The sequence below is a fragment of the Neolamprologus multifasciatus genome, chromosome 6 (genome assembly GCF_963576455.1).
Source record: "Neolamprologus multifasciatus chromosome 6, fNeoMul1.2, whole genome shotgun sequence".
Lineage (NCBI taxonomy): Eukaryota > Metazoa > Chordata > Actinopteri > Cichliformes > Cichlidae > Neolamprologus > Neolamprologus multifasciatus.
Window position 1 is genome coordinate 13,040,524 of NC_140444.1, and position 18,708 is coordinate 13,059,231.

The 18,708-nt window shown below is 43.0% G+C and overlaps 1 protein-coding gene across 4 annotated transcripts in view; it reads right to left on the minus strand.

Annotated features, from left to right (window-relative positions):
* LOC146516596 (zeta-sarcoglycan-like) overlaps positions 1 to 18,708 on the minus strand; it is a 396,328-nt gene that overhangs the window by 48,945 nt on the left and 328,675 nt on the right. For all 4 annotated transcript variants that reach the window (XM_085162626.1, XM_085162627.1, XM_085162625.1 and 1 more), the window contains one exon: positions 66 to 189. In XM_085162626.1, coding sequence (XP_085018752.1) covers positions 66 to 189 — 124 coding nt within the window. The remainder of the gene's footprint in view (positions 1 to 65; positions 190 to 18,708) is intronic.

The window sequence follows — 18,708 nt, forward strand, 5'->3', positions numbered from 1 at the left end:
ACATAAACAGTTTTACATGCAAACACACACATGCATAAACAAATACAATGTAAGCTCACACTCACCTCTCCTTCTGAGGACTGCAAGAGGAGGTCTTTTCTACAAGATGCCGTAAAATCTCCCACTCCAGCACTGACCTCCACACCTCTGGGGGCCTCTAGAGTTAGGGTCCGAGTTGGGGACTCCAACCTGAGAACCATTAGCACAGTCTAGTCATGCTGGAAGCACTGGAAAGAATAGACACACGCACTTGCAAGGATTTGTAGTATGAACATGAGCAGGGTGATTTTAGGTTGATGCTTCAGCTGCCATTAGATGATTTTGTTTTTGTTTTTTTAACTTTCTCAGTGACTGTTTTGTGAACACAGTTTTTAATCCACCAGCTTTTCAATCAAAAGCAATAAAGGTTCTTGTATAACAACTGAATATTTACTCTTGAGTACGGAGCATCGTACTCTGTAGGTAAACAAGGTAAAACATTCAATAAAATACAACTCCTTGAACACAAAATTTGAACTTTCACAGTTACTCATTTAATGATTTTGGATAGAGCCCTACTATATTCTTAAGAAATTTCATGAAATCAATGAATTTGTGATTACTTTGTAATAAGCAATAACATAACCATGTATTTAGACTTCCCTGTTTCAGGGTTATCAAGTAAGCTCTTGAAAAGCTTGTTGAGACAGACATTTTTGCTAATCAATGAATAAAAGTACATTCCTTTTTTAGTATTGCACAGTAAAGTTTCATAGAAAATGTATTAAACTTTTAATTTAGTCTTTCGCTCACATGTTTAATACACAGAATAAACAGAATGTAATGTTTACAGAGCAACACATCCATTTTCAGGTTTTGATTTTAAAAAAAAGTAATTTAATTTTAGTGAGTAGAAACGTATTTTTCTTTCAGAAAATATAGGTGCATTGAAGGGTCAGTAGGTAGGGTTGTGTGAAGCTGAAAAGAATACAAGGTGATTAAACAGTTTGGTGGAGTAAGATAAGCACAATGCTTCGCTCAAGGACATATTGGCAAATTTAATCGAATAAAGAGCAATTTTTGATGTGAAGTATAACAAGTTACACACCACATACACACCAAAGACCAAATAACAAACATGTTTCAGTATAGGGGAAGTTTTCCAGACAAGCTTTGCTCAAGGGCACTTCAAAAGATTGGTTTCCCAATCCATACAGAGAGGCTGAAAGGATAAAGTGTTCAAGCCAAAGACTAGATTAACTGAACTCATGATATTTGTCAGATCTGTGTTCAAAAAACAGATGGACGTAAAAAAGAAATAGAAAAGAAGCCCTTGGCCAGGAGCACTTTGGTGATGATATCAAGCTTCCACTGTTAATGTCCTCCACTAGACTACAGTCCCTGGGCTAAAGTCATTTACTTTTACTGTGTAGAAGCTGAAAACTGTTTATTCACACAACTAACACAAGCACTGTGGTGGGAAAAAAATTAACAATTGAAAATTCAATCTGAAAAATTAAACATTCTCTGACAGAAAAAAAGTTACTTTAGTAGTGTTATGGTGTCTGTGCCTTCAGTCCCTCACATTTTCTCCCTTATTCTTGCTCATGAATGCATAGCAGGTTGCCACTCTGGGGTGTGGCAGTTAATCAAGACTGGGAGGCAGTGCACCTGATTTCCATTATTCATCCTTTGTATATACAGTGGGGCAAAAAAGTATTTAGTCAGCCACCGATTGTGCAAGTTCCCCCACTTAAAATGATGACAGAGGTCAGTAATTTGCACCAGAGGTACACTTCAACTGTGAGAGACAGAATGTGAAAAAAAAAATCCATGAATTCACATGGTAGGATTTGTAAAGAATTTATTCGTAAATCAGGGTGGAAAATAAGTATTTGGTCACCTCAAACAAGGAAAATCCCTGGCTCTCACAGACCTGTAACGTCTTCTGTAAGAAGCTTTTCTGTCCCCCACTCGTTACCTGTATGAATGGCACCTGTTTGACCTCATCATCTGTATAAAAGACACCTGTCCACAGCCTCAACCAGTCAGACTCCAAACTCCGCCATGGCCAAGACCAAAGAGCTTTCGAAGGACACCAGGAAAAGAATTGTAGACCTGCACCAGACTGGGAAGAGTGAATCTACAATAGGCAAGCAGCTTGGTGTGAAAAAATCAAGTGTGGGAGCAATCATCAGAAAATGGAAGACATACAAGACCACTGATAATCTCCCTCGATCTGGGGCTCCACGCAAGATCTCATCCCGTGGGGTCAAAATGATCATGAGAACGGTGAGCAAAGATCCCAGAACCACACGGGGGGACCTGGTGAATGACCTGCAGAGAGCTGGGACCAAAGTAACAAAGGTCACCATCAGTAACACACTACAACGGCAGGGAATCAAATCCCGCAGTGCCAGACGTGTTCCGCTGCTGAAGCCAGTGCATGTCCAGGCCCGTCTGAAGTTTGCCAGAGAGCACATGGATGATACAGCAGAGGATTGGGAGAATGTCATGTGGTCAGATGAAACCAAAGTAGAACTTTTTGGTATAAACTCAACTCGTCGTGTTTGGAGGAAGAAGAATACTGGGTTGCATCCCAAGAACACCATACCTACTGTGAAGCATGGGGGTGGAAACATCATGCTATGGGGCTGTTTTTCTGCCAAGGGGACAGGACGACTGATCCGTGTTAAGGACAGAATGAATGGGGCCAAGTATCGTGAGATTTTGAGCCAAAACCTCCTTCCATCAGTGAGAACTTTGAAGATGAAACGAGGCTGGGTCTTCCAACATGACAATGATCCAAAACACACCGCCCGGGCAACAAAGGAGTGGCTCCGTAAGAAGCATTTGAAAGTCCTGGAGTGGCCTAGCCAGTCTCCAGACCTCAACCCCATAGAAAATCTGTGGCGGGAGTTGAAAGTCCGTGTTGCTCGGCGACAGCCCCAAAACATCACTGCTCTTGAGAAGATCTGCATGGAGGAATGGGCCAAAATACCAGCTACTGTGTGTGCAAACCTGGTAAAGACCTATAGTAAACGTTTGACCTCTGTTATTGCCAACAAAGGTTATGTTACAAAGTATTGAGTTGTATTTTTGTTATTGACCAAATACTTATTTTCCACCCTGATTCACGAATAAATTCTTTACAAATCCTACCATGTGAATTCATGGATTTTTTTTTCACATTCTGTCTCTCACAGTTGAAGTGTACCTCTGGTGCAAATTACTGACCTCTGTCATCATTTTAAGTGGGGGAACTTGCACAATCGGTGGCTGACTAAATACTTTTTTGCCCCACTGTAAAGACCACCTTCTTTCATCCACCTTTACCAGGTTGTTCAGCTGCAGTAGCAGTAATATCAGGCTTCACTTGTTTCATGCTTTCTTTCATTCCTTGTAACTTATCTGTTGTTTCCGTCTTTAGAAACCCCTTGGTATGTGCTCCAGATCTTCAAGGCTTCTCTGAAAAGGTTTTGTGGATCCCCCAATCTCACTGGAACTGGACACTGAACACTGACCTTCTAGCCCACTCATTAGTTGTCTGCAACAATTATTCACTGCTCAGATTAGCCTCTGTTAATAAACAATTTGATTTGCAGTTGTGGACTACATATAAAGGTCTATCCATTTTGAGTTCATTATGACAAAATGATCGAATGAGACACAGGAGAACCACAAAGACACTGGTCATATTTGAACCAGTGGGAAGAATGGACAAACACAGCTGCAATGATCTTGAATATGAACAAGGGGAGGGTGGTTTTAGATTGATGCTTCCGGTACAGGCTTGGCATCAATTAAAAAATTACCTTACTAACCAAGGATTATACTCAGTCAACAGATTATCTGCACATTGCTGGAACAACATCACATCTCAAAACAAGTTGTTGTAATCAGAGCTCTCCTCCAATCTCTAGCTTCACCAAGCACTCTGTTAGTTTTGTCTCAGTCCGCAGCTAAACCCCTTACAAGCCTAAAAAGATTCCCCACCTCCCTTCTGTGATGCTTCTTCCCCCATGCTTGAGGCTGAGGGAGGTTATATTAGTAGTGGGTAATTGCTTCAGCAATTGCTTCCTTTTGGTCATCAACCCTGCTTGTTTTCTACAGATTCTCCCCAGGTTAGTCTTTTAGAGAAGGCCTTTAGAAAAAAATAAATAGATACATTTATTCATGAAAGGTTATTTAGCCATTAGGAGCCATGCCTATTAATGATTTGTTAGCTGAGTTTGATGACCCCTTTACTCTGGGAGAGTGCTGCTCATAGACATGTCAATCTCTGGCAGCATATCTGCTACTGCAGCTTCATGTGACCACTGGATCGCAATGGTGAAATTTTGCTCTCCAAGATAATTTTAACAGTTTTAATGGACAATTTAAGGATTAGCTAGCCACTAAACAGCTCCAATGTAGTCTCTTGTGCAAGTTGTAAATTGGGAAAGATTGCCAGTTGGTGTTACTTTTGTCTTTCCACTTGCTTTCAGTCAGCCATACCAGCTGTCGTTTGACCTTAGCCACTCTCCATCCTGACCTCTGTTCTGTGCCAGAGGTTTACTGTGGTCTAGGTGCCTCAACACACTCTCATTTTCAACACATGACACATTTTCACTATGACTGTGACCCCTCCTGACGACCAAATTATAGAATCTGTCACAGCCAGAGAAAGACGCTATAGAAAAATAGGTTAAGGAGTCCTTAGAAGCAGCAATCTTATGGCTATCCTCTTCACCAGTGGAAGCAAAACATGTATTGACTATAAAAGTCTAAACCAGATCACAATCAAGAATAAACACACCCTTCCCTCAAACAGTACAACTTTACAGCCTTTGCAGGGAGCCACCATCTTCACCAATTTGGGTCTCAGAAATGCTTATCATTTCTAGTATGTATTGAAAAGATAAATGTAAAACTGCAGTCAGTACCCCCAGGAAACTTTGTATATGTAGTCATTTCATTTGGACTAACCAATACTGCAGCAGTTTTCCAAACCCCAGTAAATGACTTTTGTGAATCAGTGTTTATATACCTTGATGACATCCTCATCTTTTTCATACTGGGTATCAACAGTATGTGAGGAAGCTATTGTAGAGGCTCCTAGAAAACCAGCTCTGTGTCAAAGCTCCATATTTCATGTAAAGCTGTGTGGCAGGCAGGTGAATGACTCAAACGTAGGACTCAGAAACAAAGGGAGTGAACTAAAGGAGGCAGCTTTATTTGCTGTAATATGGTACTCAAAATAAAGAATGAAAACACTAACAGAAACAAACAAAAGATAAGCTAGGAACTATGATTTTGCAACTAGGAATGTACGACTATTAAATACACACAGGATCACAACAGGATGGGAAACAGGAGGGAACACAGCAGGAACAAATAAAGACTAAAAGGACAGGGGACGAAAAACTCAACACACTAAACACAGGATGAGAGACTGACAAGAAAACCCAAAAAGTATGATACCCATGGAGACAAAGACAATGGCAGACAGGCTTGACACTGGGACCAGGGAGAAACAAATATAGGAACATGACTGATTGGGGAGACGGAAAGAGTCTTCCCAGATGTCTCCCCAGAATACATAAACGCTGAGTCATAGACCCTAGAACCATTACCACATTTCTTCTTAGTCTCATTTTTGGGATATATAATTCAGAGTGGGTAAATGGAAGCACATCCAGAAAAGACGAGAGCAGTGGCTAAATTCCCTCTCCCAGAAAACAGCTTCAGTGAATCCTGGGTTTTGCCAGCTTCTCCAGAAGTGTTATTAAAGAGTTGTAGACACGTTCTCAAAGGCAGCCCACTTTACTACTACCCAAATTGTCCTCCACTGCAGAGACAACTAATTTATCGGTTCACTACAGCAACCTGACAGAGGTTCCCAGTTTATCTCTCAACTGTAGAAGACTTTTTTAAAGCACTACATGCCAAGGTTAGCTTGAGTATCATCCAAAAAGTAATAGGGATGATGCAAACGATCTACTCACAATCTGCAATCTATCTAAAGCTTACATTGGCCTTGAATTGCGTATGCACACAACTCTATTCTGCAACTCCTTTTGAAGCGTCCCCAGGCTGCCTGCCTCTTCTGTTACCAGCCCATGAGGATGACATAGCAGTGCCCTCAGTCCAACACCATTTATGATGCTTTTGCAGGGTGTGGAATCAGACCAAGGTTGCAATTCTCTGGACAGCGGAGTGAAAAACGCAGTTTCTATCTATCTATCTATCTATCTATCTATCCATCCCAGCAATTCTATTGCTTTTTGTCTTAAGTTTCCTAAGACTATGCGACTTACCCCACTTTCTATGTGTCGAAACTAGAAGCCCTCTCATCCAGCCCACTGCATTATAACAACAAGCAGAGGGTTTTCATGTTTAGCTGCACTCAAGTAATGAACATTTAGAATATATTTCTGTTTAAACATTCCTTCGACTCTCTTATCAGGTTTATATCCAGGATGTTTATGCTTCAGCTGATGTTGTTTCTGTAACAGAAAGGTGTTCCTTTTAAAATTACTCTCTGGAGAAGTAATTTTAGGTGGACATTGCTTGTTTAGAGACAAAATAAAAACTATTGTCCTAATTACCTTAATTTCAAATGCAGATTCACTTCATTTTAGACGTTTACTTCATTAAGTGCTAAAGTAGAGTAGATCACTAGCATCACGATAATGTTTCCTGAATTAAAAATACTTGAAGTAGGCTGATTTGCATCAGAATTAAGTAATTTCACTACAATTTACTACTCAATACTTTTTAGACTAAATTACTCCTGGTGTGTTGTTCCCATTGTGTGATGTAATGAAAAGCTACATTAGAGCAAATTGTCATTGTTTCTCAGTATTGTCTTTGTTGTTTTTACATTTAATCACTTTTATTAGCATTCAAAATGTTTGGCTTTGTAATGGAAACCTAACAAAAAAAACATGGTTTTTCTTTTTGTAGCTGTCTCTGTTAGGAGGTGGTGGGTAGGTTTATTGTTGTTTTTTGGGTTTTGTTTTCCTTCTTGGCACAGGTAGGCGGGGCGGGGCTTGATGGCATTCCGGCACACCTGCGGCGCATCGGACGTCATTAGGGAGCGCTTTTATGGAGCTGAATCTCGGACGTCTGGTGTCGGAGTATTGTCGTCTCATAAGTGGTAACGTGTCGGTGCAAGCTGAATCTGTGGATTCCACGCAATTGAGCTGCATGTCTTAGGATCCATCATCTGCCTGCTTCTCCTTTGTTTTAGTCTGTCCCGCTGCCTGTTCGCCTGCCTAGTTTTCGGTGTGTGGGCTTTTGTGGATCCGTGACGGAGAATTGCTTCATACCAGGCTGTGACCACCGCTACACCTGTATGTCGGTGTTGCAAGTAAGCTCTCCAACTCTCCTCGTCCACTTTTAGTTGAACTCTCGGCGTTCGACGCTCTCTAACTTTGTTTGTCCCTCGCTTTTTAGGTAATTCCGGTGCGTCATCGGTCCGCCCGCATACCCCGGCTCCGTCTTATCCTGTCAGCGTTGCTCTCCGTGTACATTTTTTATCTGTCACTGTATATAGCCCCTTCCCTTGTAAATATTCCCTCATCTGTGTACATAAAACCTGCATCACTACAAGCCTGTGCTCGTGTGTTTCTGCCACTAATCCATTCGGGTAAGGTCCCCTTAACAGAATACTCCGACCACTGTTATGGATTCGGCAGAACGCGCAGGTCCCGATTCCGGCGAATTACTCCAGAAACACGAGGAGTCTTTGTCAAGCTTGTCTCGGCAGTTTAAGGGATCCGAGCAATGGGCAGGTCGGGTTAATGAGACCTTGACAGCCATTCAGGAAACTTTAGTTCGGTTAGTTCCTCCTACCGTTCCCACTGTTTCGTCCCCCCCACCTGTACCGTCCGTTCCGCAGAGTTTGGGCTCTGTTCGTGACCCCGCTCCCCCGGCTCTGGTGCCTTTCACGGGAGAGTTGGGCCGCTGTGGGGGTTTTTTGATTCAGGTTTCACTGCTTTTTCAGCGGTTTCCCCAAGCGTTTTCTGATGATGCCTCTAAGATTTCCCATATTATCGGTGCCCTTCGTGATCGTGCTTTGGACTGGGCCGAATCTTATCTCGCTTTACACCCCCTAGAGACTGTCACGTATGTACAGTTCGTTCGGGATTTTAAGGCTGTTTTTCATCACCCCCTGCGCTCTGACGAGGCGGCACGGCAGCTGCACGGGCTCCGACAAGGGAGCCAGTCGGTGGCGGAGTTTTCTATTGATTTCCGGGTTAAAGCCGCTGAGACGGGGTGGGGTGATGACGCGTTACGCGGGGCTTTCATTATCGGGTTAAGCGATCGCATGAAAGATGAGCTCGCCACTCGTGATGAACCAGAGAGTTTTGAGGCTCTCGTTAATCTGGCCATTCGTATCGACAATCGCCTTCGCGAGCGTGAGAGAGAAAGGGGAGGCCGGTCCCGTGCTGGGTGGGGAGAGCACGCTGCTGTGCGCGCAGTCTCCCGCCCCTCTCCTTCCGGTCCGGCCCACGCATGGTCTCCTCCAGCGGACGCTGCTGAGGAACCTATGCAGGTGGGTCGTACGAGGCTTACTCTGGAGGAGCGTCGGAGGAGGTTTGAGGGGCGGTTGTGTTTGTATTGTGGCCAGTCGGGCCATTTTGTGTCCACCTGCCCGTTGCGGTCAAAAGGGGGTGCCCACCAGTAACTGTGGGGGTACTGGTGGGTAGCACTTCCTCTTTTTCTCGAGTCCCCCGCATGCAGCTTCCTGCTGTCGTGACCAACGCGTCTGGTACTTTTTCCACTTATGCACTTTTGGATTCTGGCGCTGAGCAGAACCTTATTGACGGCGGTCTCACGAGGCGTCTCGGGATTAAGACGCGGCCCCTGCAGGTTCCCATCTCCGTTGTGGCGCTCACCGGACAATTACTACCCTCTGTTACTCACGAGACTGAACCAGTTTCATTGGTTCTTTCCGGTAATCATCGCGAGCTTCTTCGGTTTTTTGTTTTTTCCTCCCCCGAGTCTCCCATCGTTTTAGGTTACCTGTGGTTCGAGCGTCATAACCCTCAGATTAATTGGTCCACCCGTCGCATTGAGAGTTGGAGTAGCCACTGCTTGTCTCACTGTCTACAGTCTGCTCTTCCGCCCTCGCCTGTCTGCTCATCTAAGCTGGCACCTGAGGAGTTGGATCTCTCGTCTGTACCTGAACAGTATCATGATCTGGGGGCAGTTTTCAGTAAACGCTGTGCGCTCTCGCTTCCCCCCCATCGTCCTTATGATTGTAGCATTGAACTGTTGCCTGGAGCTCCATTGCCCACCAGCCGGCTGTATAACCTCTCTGGTCCGGAGAAGGCGGCCATGGAGAGGTATATCACGGAGTCACTGGAGGCGGGCTTGATTCGTCCGTCATCCTCACCGGTGGCGGCGGGTTTTTTCTTTGTGGACAAGAAGGATGGATCTCTTCGACCCTGCATTGATTTTCGGGGTCTTAATGATATAACGGTGAAGAACAAATACCCTCTTCCTCTGATCTCTTCTGCTTTTGAACCTGTACAGGACGCGGTCATTTTCACGAAGCTGGACCTTCGCAATGCGTACCATCTGGTGCGCATACGCCAGGGAGATGAGTGGAAAACGGCTTTTAACACACCGCGTGGACATTATGAATATCTGGTAATGCCTTTCGGTCTGACTAACGCGCCGGCGGTGTTTCAAGCATTGATTAATGATGTGCTACGGGACTTTTTGAATCGGTGTGTGTTCGTTTACCTTGATGACATTCTTGTTTTTTCACGATCTTTTGAGGACCATGTTCAGCAGGTGCGCAGCGTTTTGCAGCGGCTTTTGGAAAACAAACTTTTTGTGAAAGCGGAAAAGTGTGAGTTTCATGCTAGTTCTGTGTCGTTCCTGGGCTATGTCTTTGCTAAGGGGCAGATTAGGCCCGATCCTGGTAAAATCAGGGCAATTGCTGATTGGCCGACTCCTCCCTCGCGCAAACACTTGCAGAGGTTTCTGGGGTTTGCTAATTTTTATCGCCGGTTTATCAAGAACTACAGTCAGATCACTCTTCCGCTCACCCGGCTGACGTCCTTGGCTCGAGTTTTCAGTTGGTCGCCTGAGGCCGAGCAGGCGTTTACTCGGTTGAAGGAGTTGTTTTGCTCCGCGCCCGTCCTCGTTCACCCCGATGGTTCCAGAGAGTTTGTTGTGGAGGTGGATGCTTCTGATGCGGGTGCAGGAGCCGTGTTGTCGCAGCGCTCGCCCGACGATGGCCGTCTCCATCCGTGCGCGTTTTTTTCGCGGCGGTTTTCTCCAGCTGAGCGGAACTATGACGTGGGTAATCGTGAGTTGCTGGCAGTTAAGCTGGCTTTGGAAGAGTGGCGTCACTGGTTGGAGGGGGCGGAACAGCCGTTTGTGATTTGGACGGACCATAAGAATCTCTCTTACATTCGGTGTGCGAAGCGGCTCAACTCCAGGCAGGCCAGGTGGCAGCTATTTTTTAGCCGGTTTCATTTTACTATCTCTTTCCGACCGGGTTCCCGCAATGCTAAGCCTGACGCTTTGTCCCGTCAATTTTCTCCCGCGTCTGAGTCTACGGGGGTGGCCACGATCGTCCCCTCGTCCTGCGTGGTGGGGGCCGTGACGTGGGAGATTGAGAGCCTGGTGCGCAGTGCGCAGCGTCAGGACCCGGACCCCGGTTCGGGCCCGCCTGGTAGGCTGTTTGTTCCGTCGGCCGTGCGTGCCCGTGTTTTGCACTGGGTACACGCTTCTCGCTTCGCCTGTCACCCCGGCGTGCGTCGTACGGTTTCCCTGTTGAGGCGCTCCTTTTGGTGGCCCGCTTTGGAGAGTGACGCCCGCGAATATGTGTTGGCCTGCGACACCTGTGCGCGCAATAAGAGCCGTCACCTGGCCCCTCCCGGGCTGCTGCACCCCCTGCCTGTCCCGGGTCGGCCCTGGTCGCATATTGCAGTTGACTTTGTTACTGGGTTACCGCATTCCGCTAATCACTCGGTTATTGTCACCATTGTTGACAGGTTCTCCAAGGCAGCGCATTTTGTTCCTCTCTCTAAGCTCCCTTCTGCCCTCGAAACTGCGCGTTTGCTCGTTGATCATGTTTTTCGGTTGCATGGGATTCCTTTGGACATTGTGTCTGACAGGGGGCCTCAGTTTGTTTCTCGGGTGTGGAAGGCTTTTTGTACTGCTTAGGGGGTGGGGGTGAGCCTTTCCTCGGGCTATCATCCGCAGTCTAATGGACAGACTGAAAGGGCTAATCAGCAGCTGGAGTCCGCCTTGCGCTGTGTGGCCTCCTCTGACCCCGCTTCCTGGAGTAGTCATCTTGCCTGGATTGAATATGCTTATAATTCCCTCACCTCGGCAGCTACTGGTTTTTCTCCGTTTGAGATATGCCTTGGATATCAGCCGCCACTGTTTCCTTCTCAGGAGGCGGAGATTGCGGTTCCGGCAGTGCAGGACCATTTACGCCGCAGTCGGAGGATCTGGCGCCAGACTAAGGCAGCGCTGCTCCGGACCGCAACTCAGACTCGCCGTGCTGCTGATCGGAGGAGGACGCCCGCGCCTCAATACACTGTGGGTCAACGGGTTTGGCTGTCCTCTGCAAATGTTCCTCTGAAGTGCGTGTCCAGGAAGCTTGCTCCTCGCTTCCTGGGTCCTTTCACCATCCAACGCATCATCAACCCTGTTTCTGTGAGGCTGCAACTGCCGGCTTCCATGAAGGTTCATCCCACGTTTCATGTTTCCCAACTCAAGCCTGTCTCTCGCAGCCCACTGTGTCCACCCTTGGAACCACCTCCGCCTGCCCAGGTTGTGGACGGCGGACCTGTCTATTCGGTCCGGCGGCTGCTGGATGTGCGCCGTCGTGGTCGTGGTTTCCAGTTTTTGGTGGACTGGGAGGGGTATGGCCCGGAGGAGCGCTCCTGGATTCCTGGGGCCTTTGTTGTGGACCCGGGTCTTATTGTGGATTTTTACAGGAGGCATCCTGACAAGCTGGGAGGACCGCCAGGAGGCGTCCCTTGAGGGGGGGATACTGTTAGGAGGTGGTGGGTAGGTTTATTGTTGTTTTTTGGGTTTTGTTTTCCTTCTTGGCACAGGTAGGCGGGGCGGGGCTTGATGGCATTCCGGCACACCTGCGGCGCATCGGACGTCATTAGGGAGCGCTTTTATGGAGCTGAATCTCGGACGTCTGGTGTCGGAGTATTGTCGTCTCATAAGTGGTAACGTGTCGGTGCAAGCTGAATCTGTGGATTCCACGCAATTGAGCTGCATGTCTTAGGATCCATCATCTGCCTGCTTCTCCTTTGTTTTAGTCTGTCCCGCTGCCTGTTCGCCTGCCTAGTTTTCGGTGTGTGGGCTTTTGTGGATCCGTGACGGAGAATTGCTTCATACCAGGCTGTGACCACCGCTACACCTGTATGTCGGTGTTGCAAGTAAGCTCTCCAACTCTCCTCGTCCACTTTTAGTTGAACTCTCGGCGTTCGACGCTCTCTAACTTTGTTTGTCCCTCGCTTTTTAGGTAATTCCGGTGCGTCATCGGTCCGCCCGCATACCCCGGCTCCGTCTTATCCTGTCAGCGTTGCTCTCCGTGTACATTTTTTATCTGTCACTGTATATAGCCCCTTCCCTTGTAAATATTCCCTCATCTGTGTACATAAAACCTGCATCACTACAAGCCTGTGCTCGTGTGTTTCTGCCACTAATCCATTCGGGTAAGGTCCCCTTAACAGTCTCTTAAAACCTTCATAACTGAGTAAATGTCTTCTGTCGCACCGTTAGATGTTTCTTTGAGGTCAATTTGGTATTTAGTCTGGGTTGAAAAGACTGGCCCATCTGGAACTCTTTGAGCATTCCTGGTAGGCCACTTAATTGTTAAGCCAGTTTTCAAATGGTAAGCAATACAGCTTTAAATCTGAAAGTCAACACATTAGTTAATCTACTCTAATACTAGGCATGTTCAACTGACACATTCTAAGATGTTGGGACAATGAGGAAGGAAACAAAGGATACAAGTGACCACTCTGTAATAAGTACAGCAACACAAGAGTCTGCTGAAGATTAAAAGCCCAGTTAGTCCAAGAGTAGCAAAGCAAGTGTGCTAAGAGTGCTAAGGAGAAAAAATAGAGCTCCAAATTTCATTGGACCTGGAGATCAACAAGAACAGTTACTGTGTATCATTATTGCATTGCATTCAGCTGTTCCTATCGTATTGCATGTGGGGAGGAGTTAGATATCTGTGTGTTTTTGCTTTTATTATTTTGAATAAATTATTATTTAAATAATAACCGGCATATGATGGTCTACTTTATGGTGTAAAACTATGGATGCGTCTGCCATTCAGAAATTTCAACCATACTGGTTACTTATTAATTTTGGTGTTAAGATTTTTAGAGCAAATATACACTGAACAGAAGCCATAAATCCAAATTTTGATTTGCATTTATTTATTTTAGTTTATTAGTTAAAAATTACTCTTGCCTAGCTGAAGGTGAAGGTATTCAAGGTGAAGAGGAGTCATGAGGTGGATTAAATGTGATGGGAGGTTTGCTGTCGTGCAGTACTGAGCATCCAAGTGATATAATAAGTGTTGTAAGCAGACACTTCACACTGGGTCTGACTTATTGATCCGTGCAAAGAGCATACGCTACTTCAGTCATAGGTTGAGAAAAGGATAACCAAATGGTGGTACAGGCAGGAAACCAAACGGCTCAATAGATAGATCATGACATAAGACGGTACATATGCATATGTAAAAAACAGAAGATGAAACAGACATATAGCAAGGGAGAAAGAAATAGTTTTAGACCCAGTCAAATCTGATGATGTGAGAGTCTTTGGCTGGTTTGACAGCTGAAGCAATTATAGTGATGCTTCTGCAAGGTGAAACCAGCTGTGATGGACAAGCAGACACTTACATACTATCCCGCTATGACTCGCACCTTTCTTTCATTTCTAGCATCATGCCTCATTTTCGTTCACTGAAGGAACAAGTTAGCTTTACAATTTTAGCTTCACCCCACCCCACCCAGCCCAGCCCAACACACACACACACACACACACACACACACACACACACACACACACACACACACTAATGTTCCATGGATGGATTATTGGGAGAATAACCAGGATGGATGGGTTTCATAATAAAATTGCCATGAACATCGATTAACAGCTGAAAAATTGAGTTTGTGATCTCATACAAGTTTCAGCTTGATTAACCTAAGAAATTCTACGTAATAAAGGATATTCTGGAGGTCAATTACTCTTTGAAAAATTATTTTCTTATTTATGAATGGGTGTTACACTTGTATATCACTAGGGCTCAATTTCTGCAGGATGCTGGACCTCCATTGTTTCAAAAACTGTAAACAAATGCTGTGCAATTTTAAATTATTAATGTGTTCAATGGCCATTGGCATTCTGTGAATTTAAAGAAAGACTCTGTGACAAAATCTGTGACAAATAATGGGTGGGTATCAAATTCAATATTTAGATAACTCACCTCATTGCATGTTTCATAATTCAGGGATTAGTGATAATGGATGGATCAATTTGATGTAATAGTTATAAAACAAATTACATCCCAAGGATATGTAGCTTGATTATCAGCTATATGACTGATCATTTACTTTACCTACATTTTTACCCACACTGCACTAAGACTGTATATACTACATATATTTTTGCCGCTGTCCTCTTTTTTTTGACCAAAGTAAGTCTACCTTGGAAATATTGACTGATACAATTGCCAAGTGGATTGCAACAAACAGCAGACCGATTAATATTGTTGAGAACACGTGTTTTACATAGCTTTGGTTCCTCATTTCAAGGACTTGAAGAGCCTTCCCAAGAATGACAGAGAGAGTGGATACATATTTTGAGTGATAAATTAGTTTTTTGTTAACACGAACGTTCAAGTACCATAGTACCATCATAAAATTTCAAAAACAAACTAAACAAACAAACAAATTTAAAAACTTTAAAAACATATCCCATCAATGTAAGCTTTACTTTGTTTAAATTGTAGCTCGTACATGTTAGCAGGTTGATACTGATTAGGGTAAGAATTTTTCAGCTAAACATCATCAAACATAAACATCAGCGTGTTAAAATGATCATTGTGAGCATGCTGCCATGCTTTACACTGTTTCACGATGAGTAAACACAGCTTCACAAAGCCCCCACATTAGTTTATATGCATTTTCTTTGTTTTTTGTCAAACCATATGGACATTCAATTGAAATACACAGAATTTACTATTTTCCTTTCTTGATTTAAAAAACATTATTAAATACAAGATCTTTAATATACAAACACACACGGCATAGAACTTCGGGTCAGCGCCCTAAGGTTGTGTTTTTCATGGTGCAGATAACAGGAGACTGCAGCTATGCTGTTATCTTTGCAATTCATTATTATTACAGAAAACTGCCTATCCTCCTTCTCAGCTTCCAATTCGTATAGTATTCCTCCCCTTTTTCTCTCTATCATATACCAGCAATCCCTTCCTGCCTTTCATAGATCTGTTTTGACCTTCAGTTGTGATAATGCCTTTTTTAATGCACTGTCCATATTTGTCCAATCTGACAAGATAAGCTAGATAGAAATAAATCAACGTGATTTTTTTAATATTAGCATATAGAAAATAGAAAAACAACGCTGCATGGGCGCTCACACATGAAAAAAATATATATTCTAAACACATTATCATAATTTTCATCTGCAATATCTAACACTAATAAAAAAAGAAGACTAGGTTTGACTTTTGATATCTTTAGGAACTTCAATAGGATATATACTGGCAACTCCCTCAATTATTTGGCTATGAAAGCATTAGTAAAGTGGAGTGAACGACTAGTTGAAGTAAAAACATCATATCAGGTGAAAGACTGAAAAAAATATATAATTGCAGGACTATTAACAAATCTCTAGTTTATGTGTGTCCCAGTGAGCACAGTGTGCTAGTATTCATAATATGAAAAAACTAAAGTGGATTACCTAGATGAAAATCAGCCCTCATAATTATTTACTTTTCTGCTTTTATGACTCCGTACAAGATGTTGAGCCACTGACTTTAATTTTCTTGTATTCTGGGCACTCATAACATAAATCCATTTCTGAAACTTGCATTGTAGAAAAATTTGCAAACAACACTTTAAGACAATTTGTATTTGTGTGCCATTGCAAACTCTGAAGGTAGATTTTTTTTTTTTTTTTTTTTTTTTTTTTTTGAAAAGGCCAGTAGTGGGTTTGACACTATACAAAGCAATTGGTTTGTAAAGCATTTGTAATGCACTTATGTAATTAGCAGTCACATGTGTTAGTAAACATGCATTTTTTTAACAATTATAGATAAAATGAACTCTAATAATAAAACTAATACATCTTTGTATACATACTTGCACAACCAATGGCTGACCTCAGACAGGAGAAAACACAAGCATGCCAAAGCAAGCTATATTGTTTTATGGGTGAAGATAATTAATTAATAGAAGAATATCTCAGTAAAGTGTAAACTATGACCAGGCCAGAAACAGCTATCAAACTGAGAGCCAAATGACAGGAAAGTATATAAAGCGCCTTGAGGCGACTTTTGTTGTGATTTGGCGCTATATAAATAAAATTGAATTGAATTGAATTGAAAAGGCAATATGTTACTAAAAAAGCTAGTAGCTAAAAAAAATAAATAAATAAAAAATCAATAGAACGTCAGCAATGCTCAAACTGAGTGTATGCATTTCAGCAGGTCAGAAAATCAGTTTCTACAATTTTATTTCTTTTTTCAACATTTTTTCCCTCTAAAATGCTCCTTGGAGTTGTTTGAAATAACTTTGCAATGCTCAATTACTGAAAAAGATTTTGAACATGTTTTTCCTTTAAGGGCAGGGATTTGTGTCATGGATATATAAGATCTGATGCTATAGTGTTACTGTGCAAAAAACTGTCATTTTTAGTTTGATGAAATGAACTTCTGTCCAACTGTGTAATTTTGTAAATTAAGAGTAAAGCAGGTCAGAGAATTTCTGACCAGATTGAGAATGTGGAGGAGCCCAGGATTAATTTCCTTTGTCCTTCCTCCTTCTTAACACTGGAAAGAAGTAACACTTAATTTATTCCAAGAGTTCATACTCTCCAAGTGTAAAAAAAAATGTCCAAGAAGTCTGATAAGATGGATATTATAGAACTCCATCCAATGCCTTAGATGAATCTGCATTTCAAGAGAAATTACCCAGTATGGTGTATTTCTGAAAGCAATGAGTGAAGTTGTGCAAAAAATATTCAAGTTTGAGTTTTTTAGTGTGATTTATATTTCCCAGAAGACTTGGCTGACATTCATCCTGCCCTTTTCCTCTTCAGAACTATGAAGGCCAACACCTTATCGCCACCTTGCCATTTGGGACGCAAACCTTTAACCTTTTCACGCTAAATGCTCCATCATTTGCCTCAGTGCCCCTGTCGCTGTGGTCCAACCCCATCCAAGAAGCACTTTAAAAACTTTTTAAATTTTAAAAAGTGGTGTTGAGTGATGCATTGAGACAGGACTGAAGATGGGGAAACGCGTCAGTCGTTGACTTTTAGAGAGTTAAATTGAGGTAGAATCCAGAAACATGGCATTTTAAAGCCTCTCTACCTTTTTCTTTGTTTTTTTCAGTGAGTCTGTGTCTGGGTGAAGGAGGGCGATGCAGCTTGTTTAAATCGCACCATGAATCCTGCAGGTGTGAAAAAAAGAGTGGGAAGAGAAAGCCTTGGGGTGTTTTAAAAAGTTATCTGAGTCCCTACTGAGTTATTGAGGTGGGACAGGAGAAAGTTAAGGTACATTAGACATTTGTCTTTGTGGAAAGAATGTGTGTGTATGTTTGTGTGCCATAAAAGATCAAGAAATATATTTTTTTGTGCAGATGTATGTGTTTAAGCAAGTTAAACCTGATATAATTAAAGTGGAGATAAAAAATACGGGATGGAATTTGACTTATTAACAATGGATTTCAGCTCATCACCTTTTTTTTTGGTTCGCATTCACAAATTAAGTTATAAATGATCCATCCGTCCATCTCTTCCATTTATCCAATTCACTGTCATGAGGGGGCTGGAGCTGATCCCAGCTTGCACAGAGAGAGAGAGGCATAAATGATTAAATGAGTTCTAAGTAATTTTATATTTCATTTAATTGTTTTCTTGAAAGAATTAACTATAGGTGATGATGGCTTTATTATTGGACAACCTACAAGAGAAATCTTGACAATCCGACAAAATATTGTGTAAGCACATTTGCTTTTTGATATACAGGAAGTTTTAGCAAAGTTTTTATACATCTGGCTCCTGATGGTAAAATTACATTTTATATGTACGCATATTGTGAGAATAGACACATAAAGATTTAGCAATGGGTGTTAGCGTATTTATTTTCAGTTAGTATCTTAACAATCAGCCACTTAATCACATACTTCCCAGAAGTTAGTGCCTTTATACAGCTGTCTCATCATGATGTCCCATACTTCTATGTCCCTATGCATGATACACACTGCTTGACAAATCCTTAGGTTACTACTAAAAATGATTTTCTGAGGCTCTTGCTGTCCTCCTTGCTGTGAAATGTAGCTGAGGAAATGGCTAATGGCAGAGTGCACAGGGAGAAAAAATGTCAAGCAATTTCATGCCTTTGTGCCTCCGATGGGGTGCCAAGCTGATAATTTAATCAGTAGTGAAAGACTAGCTTCACTCCTCCACAACTTTAGCCATTCCATCCAT